This window comes from Amphiura filiformis, chromosome 19 (genome assembly GCF_039555335.1).
Source record: "Amphiura filiformis chromosome 19, Afil_fr2py, whole genome shotgun sequence".
Taxonomy (NCBI): Eukaryota; Metazoa; Echinodermata; class Ophiuroidea; order Amphilepidida; family Amphiuridae; genus Amphiura; species Amphiura filiformis.
The window spans coordinates 23,609,254-23,626,236 of NC_092646.1; the positions used below are offsets into that span (position 1 = coordinate 23,609,254).

The 16,983-nt window shown below is 35.1% G+C and overlaps 1 protein-coding gene across 1 annotated transcript; it reads right to left on the reverse strand.

Annotated features, from left to right (window-relative positions):
- Window positions 1-1,149: 1,149 nt before the first annotated feature.
- On the reverse strand, window positions 1,150-16,670 carry LOC140140304 (putative defense protein Hdd11). Its single transcript, XM_072162081.1, has 6 exons — window positions 16,552-16,670; window positions 11,243-11,477; window positions 10,154-10,296; window positions 9,337-9,428; window positions 6,314-6,417; window positions 1,150-1,353 (listed from the first exon to the last, which is right to left on the reverse strand). Exons 2-6 carry the CDS (start codon window positions 11,457-11,459, stop codon window positions 1,262-1,264), a joined length of 648 nt encoding a protein of 215 aa, XP_072018182.1. The 5' UTR covers window positions 11,460-11,477; window positions 16,552-16,670; the 3' UTR covers window positions 1,150-1,261.
- Between the last annotated feature and the right edge of the window lie 313 nt (window positions 16,671-16,983).

Genomic DNA, 16,983 nt, shown 5'->3' on the forward strand with positions numbered 1-16,983 from the left:
ATATTGATGAAGTTAATGAGGAAAATTGGCATAATGTGCTCATGAATATTCATGTTTGCCAATATTATACCAATATCTTATGAATAAACCTTCATACTACTTTTTATTTTATATGATTTTGACATGAAACTTTGCCAATGTGTTTCTATGGCCTAAAACATTAACATGTGATTTTCCGCCCATCTAATTTGCATATTTGCATAATTAATTAGCATTATACTTAAAGCTAATTAATTATGCAAATATGCAAATTAGATGAAGCGGAAAAATCACATGTTAAAGGTTTAGGTCATAGAGACACATTGGCAAAGTTTCAGGTCAAAATTTTAAAGGTAAAAAGTAGTATGAAGGTTTATTCATAAAATATTGGGAAAATATTGGCAAAAATTAATATTAATGAGCACATTTTGCCAATTTTCCTCATTAACTTCATCAATATATTGGCAAAAAACAATAGAATACAAATAATCTTTCAACAGCAATATCTCAAAAACCGTTTGTCCGATTTGGCTCAAATTTTGGAATTAAGATTTTTTTGCATATCTCTCTGCAACAAGTCTATTTTAATCTCAATCAGAGCAACTTGATTTTGCCTTTCGTACCACCTTAATTTAAAGCTTGGAAATTTTACACATTTAGCATTAAAATAATGTTTACAAGGTTAGACAAAAATATGATTAAAAAAATCCTGTTTCTAAACACAGCTGCTTCTAAAGTGTACACATAATCGATTGCTCAGTGCCAGAAATGGGTAAGTGCAATAGCTGCCATGTGTAGATGAGTACAATATGCTGCATGCAAATTGCTAAATGTTCACAGGGCAGCTATTGCACTTACCCACTTATGGCACTGAGCAGTGGCAATGTTTGCAAAAAGAGAGCAATTCCGAAAAGCATCTTTCCCACCACACTACTCACGTAAGCTGAAGGAAGTTTTACATGAAAATTTACATTTCTTACTTTTTTAATTAAAAAAGTTTGAAACTTATCGTCTGCAGTTCGATACCTGCGTCAAGAGAGAGTTTTAAGGACATGTGTAAACAGTATTCAATACAAGACACGATTTTACAATACAGTGAAAAAATACAGGTTATGATAGACAGATGAAATGACATTAGGTGGAGGCGCTGTATGTAGTGTTAGCTTTGGAAATTTAATTATTTTCTTTATTTTCAACCCGGCTTACCCGGGTGACTAAATAAAGAAAATAATTGAATATCCAAAGCAAACACTAAATACGGCGCCTCCGCCTAATGAATTGTCTAGGTTGTTTCATGCAATGCAGATGTTATGATTAATACGAGGATGGACGACAGGAGGCATGACCACGATGAGGAACGAACGACAGTCTGACCTGAAATAAACCAAAAGAAAACAATACATTTGTTTGTTTAAACATCTAATTCCATGGTTTAAATACAATACCGTAAAACCTTAAGAACACTATGCAGTAAAAATCTGATATTTTCAAAAAATGTTGGCAGACTTCAAAAAAAGATTTTTCTTAATACTTTGTGTGTGGATGCACCTTGGGTCAGAGTCTACAGGAGTGACAGTCATATCGCCTCTAAACCCTTGGTTGCCATGGCAACAGCGAAAATGTCAATTTGCCCAATTTTCAGCATTTTCAGCATTTTCCCATGTAGCAAAATGTAGAAATATCAGGTCAGATTTCAGGATGAAGGAAATAATGTTCAGTACCCTTCTTTTATACAGTGAATAGGACATCCTTCCTCTCTATAAAAATCATGTAAACACAAACAAATCATTTTCAAAAATGGGTGAAACTATTATGTAAAATAGGGGTGTTTTTCATTATTTTCGGCAATGACAAAACTTGTGTTGGGAAAATTGATATAACCCCCAAAGTAACACTTTTCTCACAATTATCTGTTCAGGGTAGGTAGATAAGATGTTGGTCTAGTAATATCATGAAAAAAAAGTTTTGGTAAATTTCATACGTGGGAGCAGTGTTGCCAGGAAAATTGCACAATTTTCAGTTTTTAATTTAATATATTATGAAAAATAAGGGCTTTTTATCCACCTAGGGGATGATGATGCATTTTATGATATTAGTATGAAGACATTACCAACTGTAGTGCATGAGTATCAAGTATTTCTGCCTAAGTGTTGCCAGAAACCTCACTTTTTGACGTTTGAGATTTTATTTACAATGGAAAATGCTGATTTTAACAGACAACTCTCTTGTTAATTTTATGCAACACTCTAGTATTGTTATTTGGATTAAGTGCATGGTGTGACATGATTTGCATTGGTTTCAACACCAGTGTTGCCAGTAGCGTTGCCTTTTCAGGTGCTGTTATAAAGTAATTTTCATACGTGGGAGCAGTGTTGCCAGAAAAATTGCACAATTTTCAGGTTTTTAATTTAATATATTATGAAAAATAAGGCTTTTTATCCACCTAGGGATGATGATGCATTTTATGATATTAGTATGAAGACATTAAAAACTGTAGTGCATGAGTATCAAGTATTTCTGCCTAAGTGTTGCCAGAAACCTCACTTTTTTGACGTTTGAGATTATATTGATGATGGAAAATACTGATTTTAACAGACAACTCTCTTGTTAATTTTATGCAACACTCCAGTATTGTGATTTGGATTAAGCTTAGTGCATAGTGTGACATGATTTGCATTGGTTTCAACACCAGTGTTGCCAGTAGCTTTGCCTTTTCAGGTGCTGTTATAAAGAAACAGCGAAACCAGTGTTGCTAGTAACATTGTCTATTCAAGTCAGTTTACAGGATAATGACACTCTTACTGACAAACTTACAGAAAAGGAGGTTAACAGCACTGGTATACACCGTGAAGTATAGCGGGTCCTGGTCTGCTATTATTAACATGTCAACAACAGTATTGCCAGAAAACTCACTTTTGTATTATTGAGGTTAAATTTACTGTTTAAATTAAGTGTAGTATACCTTACTTTGCTCACTGTGATTTCAACACCTGTGTTGCTAGTAACATTTTCAGTTATTTTGAAACAATTGAGAAAGCTACAGAAGAATCTAAAGAGGTGACATGGTTAGCTATGTCTGTTGCAGTTCATACATTAGATATGATGCAGCAGAGTACCCTTTTTTATCTCATTTGATGACTCACATTACGGAAGATACAAGATTGCCAACGACATTTACAGACAGTGCTTAAAAACATTACATGTTTTGAAATTGTTCAAAACATTGTTTGTAACTAAACAGGAACAACCTTCCACAAAGCTTTCAATTTTATTGATATACGGACGTTTAGGTGTCGATGTTGAGGTATATGCATATGTCCTTAAGTTTTGAAACAGTTTGCTTGATCAGACTTGTTTTTACAAGTTCACAAATATTACACGGAAAAACAGTGGCAGGATCGACGGGAATTATATAAATAAACATTGTTATTCATCAGGTTCGCCTTCGCAAATAATAAAGGAGACAAGAAGAAAAATGATCCGCCTGGGAATTGAACCCAGGACCTCAGGGTTACGAGACCTACGCCTTAACCGCTTGGCCACGGGAGCTTCATGATTAGGCTGGTTGAAATTCGAACTCATCAGGTTCGCCGTCGCAAATAAACTGAAAAGGTTACTAGCAACACTGGTGTTGAAATCACAGTGAGCAAAGTAAAGTATACTACACTTAATTTAAACAGTAAATTTAACCTCAATAATACAAAAGTGAGTTTTCTAGCAATACAGTTATTGACATGTGAATAATAGCAGACCAGGACCCGCTATACTTCACGCTATACTTCATTGAATAGACAATGTTACTAGCAAAACTGGTTTCGTTGTTTCTTTATAACAGCACCTGAAAAGGCAAAGCTACTGGCAAAACTGGTGTTGAAACCAATACAAATCATGTCACACCATGCATCTAATCCAAATCACAATACTAGAGTGTTGCATAAAATTAACAAGATAGTTAGTTGTCTGTTAAATCAGAATTTTCCATTGTAAATAAAATCTCAAACGTCAAAAAAGTGAGGTTTCTGGCAACATTTAGGCAGAAATACTTGATACTCATGCACTACAGTTGGTAATGTCTTCATACTAATATCATACAAATGCATCATAATCCCCTGGGTGGATAAAAGCCCTTTTTGTCATAATATTTTAAATTAAAAAACTGAAATTTATGCAATTTTCCTGGCAACACTGCTCCCACGTATGAAAATTACTTTATAACAGCACCTGAAAAGGCAAAGCTACTGGCAACACTGGTGTTGAAACCAATGCAAATCATGTCACACCATGCACTTAATCCAAATCACAATACTGGAGTGTTGCATAAAATTAACAAGAGAGTTGTCTGTTAAAATCAGCATTTTCCATTGTAAATAAAATCTCAAACATCATAAAAGTGAGGTTTCTGGCAACATTTAGGCAGAAATACTTGATACTCATGCACTACAGTTGGTAATGTCTTCATACTAATATCATAAAAATACATCATCATCCCCTAGGTGGATAAAAGCCTTATTTTTCATAATATATTAAATTAAAAACCTGAAAATTGTGCAATTTTCCTGGCAACACTACTCCCACGTATGAAAATTACTTTATAACAGCACCTGAAAAGGCAACGCTACTGGCAACACTGGTGTTGAAACCAGTGCAAATCATGTCACACCATGCACTTAATCCAAATAACAATACTAGAGTGTTGCATAAAATTAACAAGAGAGTTGTCTGTTAAAATCAGCATTTTCCATTGTAAATAAAATCTCAAACGTCACAAAAGTGAGGTTTCTGGCAACACTTAGGCAGAAATACTTGATACTTATGCACTACAGTTGGTAATGTCTTCATACTAATATCATAAAAATGCATCATCATCCCCTAGGTGGATAAAAGCCCTTATTTTTCATAATATATTAAATTAAAAAACTGAAAATTGTGCAATTTTCCTGGCAACACTGCTCCCACGTATGAAAATTACCAAAACTTTTTTTCATGATATTACTAGACCAACATCTTATCTACTTACCCTGAGCAGATAATTGTGAGAAAAGTGTTACTTTGGGGTTACATCAACTTTCCCAACACAAGTTTTGGCATGGCCGAAAATAATGAAAAACACCCCTATTTTACATAATGGTTTCACCCACTTCTGAAAGTGATTTGTTTGTGTTTACATGATTTTTATAGAGAAGAAGGATATCTTATTCACTGTATAAAAGAAGGGTACTGAACATGATTTCCTTCATCCTGAAATCTGACCTGATATTTCTACATTTTGTTACATGTGAAAATGCTGAAAATGCTGAAAATTGGGCAAATTTACATTTTGGCGGTTGCCATGGCAACCAAAGGTGCAGAGGCGACATGAATGTCATTCCTGTTGACTTTGACCCAAGGTGCATCCATGCACAAAGTTTGAAGAAAAATCATTTTTTGAAGTCTGCCAACACTTATTTGATTTATACAGCAGACCCGTCTACAAGCATATAGTGTGCTTCTGATGAAAGCTACATTAATCCAGTCGCCATTATGGAGTTTGAGCAAATAAATTACGGATCCAAACATATAACAGCTTTTATAAAAAAAACCACTATATATGCTTGTAGACGGGGTTTTACGGTATTTGGGGTTTGATGCTTTGAAATGGTATAGTTTCTCTCATTATGACACTTTTGTTGAAATATTACCAAAATTCACCAACATGCATCGGTTTTTAGTAAATATTGGCCCTACCTAATACTTTCTGCCGCAAGGGAGCACTGTCATTTTAAGGTATTTACGGTTCACTGAGTCCATCATATCCAGCTATATCCATCGGACGTTGCGGATATGAGAACATATTGGCTGTCGAAATATCGCCCTTTAATTATGTGGAAAGGAAAAGTGACCTGTAAATCAGAGGGCGCACAACAAACACGACAGCGATACATCGGCGCTTTAGCATTTATATTGTAAAAATGCGACCTGCCAGCTTCGATAGCGTGTTCGAGTTGTGTATAGAACTAAATACCTTAACATTACAGAGAGCGAAAACACTAGGATCCACAAACATTCTCATCTATTAGGGCACAGTCTTTAAACCCCAATACATTTGTACATTCATTGAATGACCTTTGAAACTTTGGGTACAAAAACTCATTCTCTGCAACTTGAGGTCAAATTTTGCACCCTGATTGTTTAATTGAGGTTATTGAACTATGCCATTGGGTTAAGGCCATGTGGTTCATAGTGACAGTAAATAGAAGAACCCGTTTTAGATGAAGGTCGTGAAAAGTTACCATCTGACGTTTGAAAAGTAGTTGAAGGCACATATTGTTGATGGTATCGCAAATATAGAATTTACCTGATTCCATCGTTGTGGGTGGTCTAGATGGTCCCATGTATACTACTATATCAGATTTCACATCCATCCAATACACTATATTAGGTCCTTGTACGACTGTGGCTCTGAAAAAAAAAAACCAGTATGGTGTTCAATTGGATACGCTTTAACCCTAACACTCTGAAGGAGGTTTGATTGGGATGTACTTTGTGTTTTCCCGCCCGCTGAAGTTGGTGAATTTCCAGCCGATGATATTTTGTATTATTTGGTAAGTTCGGGCATCAAACCGCAAGTTCTTGTAATTCGGCAACTAATGTGCACTTTTCCACTTCAGGGGTTCATGTAATTCTGCAATTAATGTGCGCTTTTCACACCCTGAGTTCACGCAATTCTGCAGTTAATGTGCGCTTTCCACTTCCTGGGTTCATGCAATAAGTACAATTCTGTAACTAATGTGCGCTTTCCACATCCTGGGTTCCCTCAATTCTGCAGCTAATGTGCGCTTTCCACTTCCCGGGTTCCCTCAATTCTGCAACTAATGTGCGCTTTCCACATCCTGGGTTCACGCAATTCTGCAACTAATGTGCGCTTTCCACTTCCCGGGTTCCCTCAATTCTGCAACTAATGTGCGCTTTCCCCATCCTGAGTTCCCGCAATTCTGCAACTAATGTGCGCTTTCCACATCCTGGGTTCCCGCAATTCTGCAACTAATGTGCACTTTCCATATCCCGAGTTCACGTAATTCTGCAACTAATGTACGCTTTCCATATCCCGGGTTCCCGCAATTCTGCAACTAATGTGCGCATTCCATATCCCAGATTCCCGCAATTCTGCAACTAATGTGCGCTTTCCACATCCCGGGTTCCCACAATTCTGCAACTAATGTGTGCTTTCCATATCCCGGGTTCCCGCAATTTTGCAACTAATGTACGCTTTCCATATCCCGGGTTCCCGCAATTCTGCAACTAATGTGCGCATTCCATATCCCAGATTCCCGCAATTCTGCAACTAATGTGCGCTATCCACATCCCGAGTTCACGTAATTCTGCAACTAATGTACGCTTTCCATATCCCGGGTTCCCGCAATTCTGCAACTAATGTGCGCATTCCATATCCCAGATTCCCGCAATTCTGCAACTAATGTGCGCTTTCCACATCCCGGGTTCCCACAATTCTGCAACTAATGTGTGCTTTCCATATCCCGGGTTCCCGCAATTTTGCAACTAATGTACGTTTTCCATGTACCGGGTTCCCGCTATTCTACAACTAATGTGCGCTATCCACATCCCGGGTTCACGTAATTCTGCAACTAATGTACGCTTTCCACATCCCGGGTTCCCGCTATTCTGCAACTAATGCGCGCTTTCCAAATTCTTGGTTCTCGTAATTCTGCAACTATTAGATGTGCACTTTCCATATCCCGGATTCCTGCAAATAATATGCGATTTCTACATCCCGGGTCCCAACAGGTCTGTAACTAATGTACGCTTTCCACATCATGGGTAAACGCAATTACCCAGCAAACACAAAAACGTTTTAAAAACGTTTTAAATAAGTTATATTTTGGCTTTTGGTTTAGGTAAAAACGTTTTAATAACATTAAAATGTCGGGTTATATAAAGGTCATGATAACGTTTTAAAACGTTTTGTATGAAAGCACACTACAACAATATCTTTAAATGTTTTCAAAAAATGTTATTGTAAACTATTTTTGCAAACATTTTTGCCAAATATTGCGTCAATACTTAAATAACATTATGCTAAAATATTTGAACCCAGCAAACACATAAATGTTCTTAAAATGTTTTTTTCAAAACCTTTTAATAACATTTAAATGTCGGGTTATATAAAGGTCATGAAAACGTTTTTAAAACATTATTGAAAATATTTTGGGCAAACATTTTTCGCAAAATATTTTTTCAACCCCAAAATAACATTCTGTTTAGAATGTTTTGTATCAAATTTTCAAGAATGTTATTGGAATGTTATTAAAACGTTTTTATACCCTTTATATAACCCGACATTTAAACGTTTTCTGTAAAACATTTTGTTTGCTGAGCAGTAGATTATCAAAAATGTTTTTTAAGGTTATGAAAACGTTTTATACTCTTAATATACCCTTTATATAACCCGACATTTAAACGCTTTCTGACAACCTTTTATAACCTTTTGCGAATGACGTCGAAAACGTTTTGTGTTTGCTGGGTACTCAACTAATTTCTACACCCCGTATTTTAGCAACTCTGCAACTAATGTACACTTTCCACATCCTGGATGAACGCATTAATGTTCAACGTATGTGTATGTGCTTTCCAAGATCATCCTTAAATGTTAAAACTCCAGCTCCATAAAAACAGAAACGCAGAAAGCTGCCCTTTATAATCATATAGTATCATTATGGCACCCGTTATCTCATTCTATCAGGCAGCTAAATTTTTTTCTTTTTAAGTAAATTCCAAATTTTCCTCAGATTTGACTCATCTTGCACGTGGAGTTATTTATATGTGTAGGTGAAATCGTTCACGGTTGTTTGATGGCATGTAGAATTGTATTCATTTTAAAGCAAAGGTGAACACTGATGGCGCTACTTATCTTAATCCTTGTCTGCATCTTTACATTTGTGTAATGACATTTTGATGTCATTATTATTATTACTCAGTATTCTGATGTTTTAAAAAACATCAGAATAATGAGTAACAAATAGCAAGGAAATTTTCTATTTTTTTATCATAAAATGAAAGGAATAAATTATAATATTGGGCGAAATTAAACTTAAAATATATGTAAATAGCGCCCTCAGTTTCCACACAAATATACAATTTATAGAATAAAAATTACCATAAAAAGGCAGAGAAAGATGAAAAAGTTGATAAAGTAAGGCAAATCTATGTTAAAAATAGCTAAAAAATATGTGAATAATAGAATGATATTTGTTGGTATTGTCCAGGTCTAGAATTGAAAATTATATAATGTTTTGTTAGAAAAAATAATAAATGACTCAACCGTGAGTTGTAGGCCAAAATGTTATATAGAAAATAACTTACACAAATTGTATTTCTCCATTATCCCATTTAGGAGGGCTCCACATAGCACTCGCTACTAATTTGTGGTCAGCGTTGCTGTGTCCCCAAGTTGTCTAGTTCACAGAAATATAAAAAGGCAAAATAATGTTGATAATTCATTATTCATCTATACTCCAATAGCTGCACTGTCGCTAAATAGTTGTGACTACGACATTTGGCGAGATACTCCTAATGTTCACAGTGTGCCGAACTTTGTTTTAATCCATATTCAAAGCTACGCTATCTAAGCATCTTCTAAACCTGACAAACAGTGCCACGTCCTTCAATAGCCATAGCCTACCCGTCTGGTCCACCCATAAAACACTTTGGTTTTCGAAGTGTCTGCACCGATATGAACCCTAAACCAGGACACACCCGAGAACCACAGGTTAACACACCATCGCCTTATAAGATAACGTTGAGTCGTGACTCCTATACGAATTTATGTGTATATAAGGGATCGGATAGCGACGTTTTTAATCATCATGGTAGCAAATACAGCAACTATGCTATAGATGTGCTCAATCATAGGGCCTAATAGCTTTTAATTGAGCTGTAATGCTTTAAATTAAAATCGAATTACCGCGAAGAACATATATAGAAACACTACTTAAAAAAACACAATTTAAAGAAGAGTTTCTGTAAACTAAAGTAGTAACAACTGCTGGGACATACATGTAGTTTGTTTCTGTACATATTTTGCTTACGTCATTATAAACTTAAGTGAATCGTGGTATTCCACAAGGTTCGCTCATTGGCCCGTATAATACACTTCCTTCATTACACAATACGTACTTACATCGTTACCAGGTGCGCAATGAAGTCCTTGCGTTCCCATGCTAAAATGACTGAATGTTCCAAGAGGCATTTTACGGCCGACTTTACGAGCTTGAAGCATAAATCCAGCGAATCTCTGTCGGATGTTTTTACCAGTTACATTTACTACAAAGTCAAAACAGACAAATATTGTTGTTTACAAAGAGTTACAGGTATGTCTATTTTATATTTTCACTTGATGAAAACGAAGCAAATAAGTATTATTATCCTTATTGCCCAATCTTACATCTTCAGCCCCGATGAGTCCCAAAAAATAATAAAGGTGATTTATAATGGTAATTTTTTCTGTTTTTCAAATTGTTAGAAATACATGACAGCTCATGAAATCTGCCGAATCTTGAAAACAAGAGCTTTAAAAAAGATATGTACAGTAATAAGTTTACATATTAAACTTATGAGTACACCTATAATATCATTATTCATCAAGTCATATCATGACAAATCGTTTAACAGGGCGTAGCCAGCTTTCTTGGTGGGGGAGGCAAATCAAAATTTCAGGGAAAAGAAAAAAATATTCTCAATTGCACATACCGTTTATTTAGTCTTCGAGCTTCAGAAAGGGGGTACATTGAGACAATGTGTACGCGTAACGTGCAAAAATTGGTAGGCCCCCCCTACTGTATTTTACACTATTTTGGCCCATGATTTAGGCCGAAACGGGTGTCTTGCCCATTTTCTTTTCTTTTGTCTTCCCGATTTTCTCTTTCATTTTTTTTGTCAGCGGGCACTTTTCTCTTCCTTTTTTTATAAGGGGGAATTCTGCCCATAAAGGAAATTTATTATATATATATTTTATTTGTTTATCTGACCTCCTCTACTTTATTGAACCAGCTAGTGTCAGCTACGAAAATATCACAATATTATTAAGGAATCGGATAGCAACGTTTGCACAGTATTTTTTGAGGTGTATTATATAACGAATTTCAACAATTATTTGACATCAGAAGGACATTACTCTTATTCAAAATGCAATTCGATATGTCTGATGTGCTCTCAGGTCCAAAAATACGTGAAAACGTCACTACCCGAGCCCTTAAATACACATACAAACCTTGTATTCGTAGGTCATTTGCATAGGAGTCCTGACTCAATGTAATCTTATAAGGCGATGGTGTGTTAACCTGTGGTTCTCGGGTGTGTCCTGGTTTAGGGTTCATATCGGTGCAGACACTTCGAAAACCAAAGTGATTTATGGGCGGACCAGACGGGTAGGCTATGGCTATTGTGACGACACAAAAAGCTAAGTTTAGACCTAATAATGCATTCATTCTCGATACCCGTTGTCTCTACAGAAGAAAGATTCAACAACAAAAAAGAAAAGAAAAAGAAAAATTATTATCATCAATCATTATGCGCGATCTGACTTATTATTAGGCCGTATAAAATTAATATTTTGATATCGACCCTCCACAGCGTCATCATCCCTATATCTTCGTGTCAAAAATTGCCGTGATGGTACGGCGAATCCTCTCGTTTCTCAATAGCTACGCATGGCGATTTTGTTCGAGATAGGCCGAGCGACTCAGGCTAAGCATAGTACGACTATGAGATACCACCAAGTTCTATTCTACACGTTATTACGATTTGCGCATGCTCTAGTATCCCATATGGTGTTGCTATTACAAGGAAATTCGATTTGTTTTCAGGTAAAACCCAGGTTTTGTTTTTAATACACTAACTTGAAATTAAATACACTAATTAGCGGCCATTGCTGTTTGCTCTGGATACATTTTACTGCATTTTTGGCGTAATGATTTTTAAATCGTAAGTTAAAATTGTGATATATTTAATTTTGAGAATTACATTTATATAAAGGAACACATTTAGCCCATTCACCTAAGATCCAGGTGCTTGTATCATAATATTCGATCACACGTGTATATCACAATGCATATGTAAACTTTCTTTATCTATGTCAATAATAGAATATTGATTTCACCAACGGAGTATGGAGCTGTATATGAAAAAATATTTATAATATATAGGGTGTTGACACTGTGCCCTCCCTCCTCAATATTATTTCTGGGATTTGTCAGATTTGTATTTACTTATTTATTTATTTTTAGATTTTTCAAAATTTGGAATATATACTTTAGGAAAACTTAATACATAATAAATAAATTTATTAGAGAACATGGATCACTTCCAAGACTTTTTGTGGTATTCTAGGGGGTTTATCCTCAGAATCTGACATTTAAAGAGGGGCCTTTGAAAATGTTCACTCTAAAACAGTTTTGAAATCTCATTCCAAACATATGCAACATAATCATTTGGGAGTACATTAGGAGTAACACTTGATTAGATACAAAGAGAGTTAGAGTGAAAACAAACAACAGTTCAATATATTTTTCAATCTATTAAAGGAGTATTTCGTGATCCTAGCATCCTCTTTTTATGACATTTTTCAGTAGATATCCACGAAAAAAGCTTATTCCCAAAATTTCAGTTGTTTCCGATTTTGCGTTTGCGAGTGTATTACACTGCTTATGTGTATTACACTGCTCCATAGACAATGTGTTGTAATTCAAATTTCACGATATCTTTGCTAAACGAAATAATCTGCAAGAATTTTTTTGTATATAAACATTATGTAGCCATAGGTTTCCAGTGATATAAAAATCTCAACTTTTTTTGAGAAAAGTGGGGGGATGAGGCTGTGGATCACAAAATGCCCTTTTAAGATTGATTCCTATCATCAATCGTTAAAAGATTGACATATGTGATGCGATCATGCAAAATCAGTCGGAACTCGGAAATATTAAATTTTCAGTTTCTTATTGGATTGTAAAAAGCATTTACAAACCTGGATTTTGCAGAAAACCCCATCGAAACTGAACAACCAGTCCCAAAGATATGAGCAATTAAAGAGTTTCCAAAACAAGAGAAAACAAAAGGAAAAATATCCTTTGTTTGGCTATATCTCAAAATCAATATTTCCGAGTTCCGACTGATTTTGCTTGATCGCATCACATAATCGGCCAATTTAAGAGAGTGTGTAAAAATAATATATAAAATAGCTTACAAATCAACATTTTCTCCGGTCTAAAAAATAATAGAAAATTAACATTTTAAATGCTTTGAATAGGTATTGAACGCTGCAGAGGATGATTTAAGCACTTCCCAGCAAGTCTTGCGGTTAGCACAGCTGTGTGAGTGAACATGACACCACTGCCCGCCCACTGCATACACACGTGCATGGTGAAATTTGAATTTTGACAGATATATTTACAATAAAAACACCTTCAAAAGGTTGGTCGATTTCACATTTTATGTTATCTACAGAAGGTGTGAATTATCCTTCATGCATACATCACTTTAGATCTGAAATCGACCAAGTAATAATGACACACGGGCAATTCTAAAACAACATCTTTTGCACAGAGTTCAATGGGATTTGAAAAGTAAAGTGGCAGTTGAAACTCTAGTGATAACACTTTTACAGTGCATGATGGGGCTTCCTTAAATCATCCTCTGTGAACGCTGTTACAAGAGTTAGAAACAAGACACAAAATATTAATCGTTTATGTTCAAGGACTTGATACAGTTACGGGTTACGGGTTAGACATTCAAATTTATTCAATATTAGCAAATAATAATTATGTAGAAGATATGAAGAGTTCAAATTTGATGTTGCAATATCAAAATCTGATGTTATTACAAGACTGATATACTTTGCAATAAAGCTCAATAGAATATACGTTATTCCAACAATTGTCGACGTCTCTCATTGTTTGACAATCACGTGATCCGTTGCCATGGTAACAAAGTGAAAACGGTCATAAAGGTATCAATTTCAATTGGAACCTGTCAGTTATCTTTGCATTTTACGCACCGCCAAACGCAATACTTCTTAAAGAAAAACACGTATAATCTTTTATTTCTTACATCTTATATCCAAATTGGCATGGAAAATTTTAAGTATAGCTAAATACGCTTAATATACTCGTTTAATGCGTAAGTGCATTTTTCTTTAGATTTTGAAATTTTGTAAATATTTTTATCACTATTAAGCAATCGTTTTGGGAAGTTTAAGAGTGCATGACAAGCAGTATATTGATTTCTTTTTATCAATATTGAACTTCAAGTTTCCGAAAGGGTATTTGCGAAATTCTATAATAAAATACACCGGTATCGTTACAAATATACATTAAATAAATAACTAAACAAATTAAAATGAATAAAGAGTATATCGAATTAACTTGACGATTCAATTATTTTATTGGAAAGTAGATAGTGGATAAATTGTTACGAAAAAAAAGGTTCTTACATCATAAAGCCTAGCGTCTACGTGTTTAGCTTGACAACTAAAAATCTAAAATACACAAATTGTTTGAAAGTATGTATTCAAATTAGTTTTTATTTTAATACCTAAAAATAAACAAAACTCCTCTTTCGTATATCTTCAAAACATGATCACGTCTCCTTTTACAGCAACATCAACAGGGGGTGTATATTTCAAATGGAGCCACCCATTCAGGTAACCACTGTTGCGTTGCTCCGCGTCAGCGCCCCTGTGTTGGACATCCTTTTGCAGATTACACAGTAGGTAACATGCAGATGTATATACCCCATTTGAAATTCACACTCCCTGTGTGGGAGATTAAGGTCATGTCTTCCATAGGGGGTGTATGGATGACAACAGTAAGAGCAGCCAATTAATATTGAGGTTTGTTGATTAGGGGTGTTGGGTGTGTGGGCATGGGGTATGTGAGGCGGGTGGGGTGTGGGTGTTTGGGGGGGGTGAGTGTGTGGGGTATGTTTGGGCCTGTGTGTAAGTTTACGAAAAATATTATTCTCTCTAATGGTGTTCCTGGACGTGGTAAAATTACATTTTGACGTTAGGCGTATACTTAACCATTTCTCCGTTTCGTGTTTCAATCTAATGTTTCTAATAGAAAGGGGGAACCATTAATTGTTTTTGTATTGTTTGAGAAATTATAATGATAACATGATTAAAATCACAACTGAACAAAAACGTACTAATTGAATAACCGAGTCGAGTATAAACCAAGACATTTAGATTTTTTTAAAGAAAGTTGAACTTAAGAATTTAAGCAATTAGGTTTTCAGTTAAGAACAAAGATTTCTTTTAAAATTACATGAAAGAAAAAAATTATCCCAGGACCATGCAGATAATATCCTAAATGGGTTATTCCATTTAAAATCCACACACCCTCTCCAGTTACACCTTATGCCTAATTCAGCTGGAAATATTGCTAATTTTATATGGAAATTCCCGTTGAAATGTATAAAATCCAGTTGAACTTTACACTTTATTTAGCCTCAAATTAATCAATTTTGTTTGGAACTTTCCAAAATCTTCTACACCTTTCATGGATAAAAATGGTTGGATCCTGAATTGGGCTAATCAATTGAAAGTCCCCACTCCCCCTGTGGAAGATTTTGGAAATATTGTTCACAGGGGCGTATGTATTTCAAATGGAATTAGCACATTAACCATGCTTTATTTGAAACTCATGCTCCCTCTGGGAAGATTCTTTCTCAGCGGGTGAAAGTCAAATGGAGCTGCCTAATGTGTTCATTTCATTTGAAATTCATACTCTCCCTGTAGAAGATATTTTCAAAATAGGTGTAGTGTGGATTTTAAATGGAATAGCACATTATTTATTTGGTTGGAATTCGAGAGTCTTCATCAGTGGGGGTGTGTGTTTCAAATAGATTATCCCGATGTCAATGCTATTCATCTTTGCCTAATTTGGCTTGGTAACATTTAAAAACGGGGTTCATTGACATATATTTTGAAATCTCAACCACGGCCCAACGGGTGCACAAATTATTTATAGAAATTACTTAGAATTTTAACCAAAATTGTATCAATGTTCAACTTCAAATCGGTTTTTCTTTACACTAAAACACTAGCGATATGAAAAGACATTTCTTTCGCTTATTCAAATTAAACGTGAAATATGCGTTTTCAATAAATTAATTGAACACATTAAAATGGTGGGTTTTAGAAATGTCATTGTCATTGTTTTCTGTATTATATTTTTGTTTATTTCAATTCAGTATGTGCCTATCGTTTATTGACAAACAAGCACACTTTCAGCAATCATTTATTTTTCTAAAGTTCGACCATTTAATCATCTCATATGGGATGATAAATTTGAAAACGATAATATATGTTTTCTGTGTGGTATATTTGTTTGTTTATTTCAATTTTATACGTATGAATTTTTAGCATGTAGCAACATTTCACTCTCCATTTGATGTTATATCACACTTTTCTTTTGTCGTCTACGATGCGGTAATATTTTTACAAGATATAAATAAAGAAACCATCAAAAAAACTCTTGGATATTTACAAAATTGCAACAAAAAGTATTGAAACAATGATCTTACCTCAATTAAATCGTATCTTTAATTAAATCACAGATGATTAAATCCAGGTAAAATCTGCTGACGGTCGTATCTGTGTAATTCCCTTAATGGATGCGACGGGCGTCGGTAGCAATAATTCCAGATGAAAGATGCTTTGGTAATAAAAGGCCAATTCACCAAAGTGACAACTGGGCGTGGCAGTCATGATGCCGACAGGGAAAGGAACTTCTCTATTTGATACAAAATCTAAAAACTACACTGTAAAAACAGTGTTTAGACTTTAAACACTTGTGTTAACATTTGCATCACGTTTCTTGATCGGCTCGGTCACCCACCTTTGCACAGTATTTTTGTGTGAGAGCACACAGTTGCGGCACCGTAGTTTTTTCGGGGGGGCATTGGGGGAAAGTGAATTTCAGGGGGAGCAAAATCGAAAAATGTTGCGCAAAATTG

Coding starts and splice junctions, on each gene's coding strand:
- LOC140140304 (XM_072162081.1), bottom strand. CDS start 11,459: ATGAATGCATTATTAGGTCTAAACTTAGCTTTTTGTGTCGTCACAATA. Junction 9,429..10,153: donor ATTGCGCACCTGGTAACGAT/GTAAGTACGTAT, acceptor TCTGTGAACTAG/ACAACTTGGGGACACAGCAA. Junction 6,418..9,336: donor AATGGAGAAATACAATTTGT/GTAAGTTATTTT, acceptor TTTTTTTTTCAG/AGCCACAGTCGTACAAGGAC.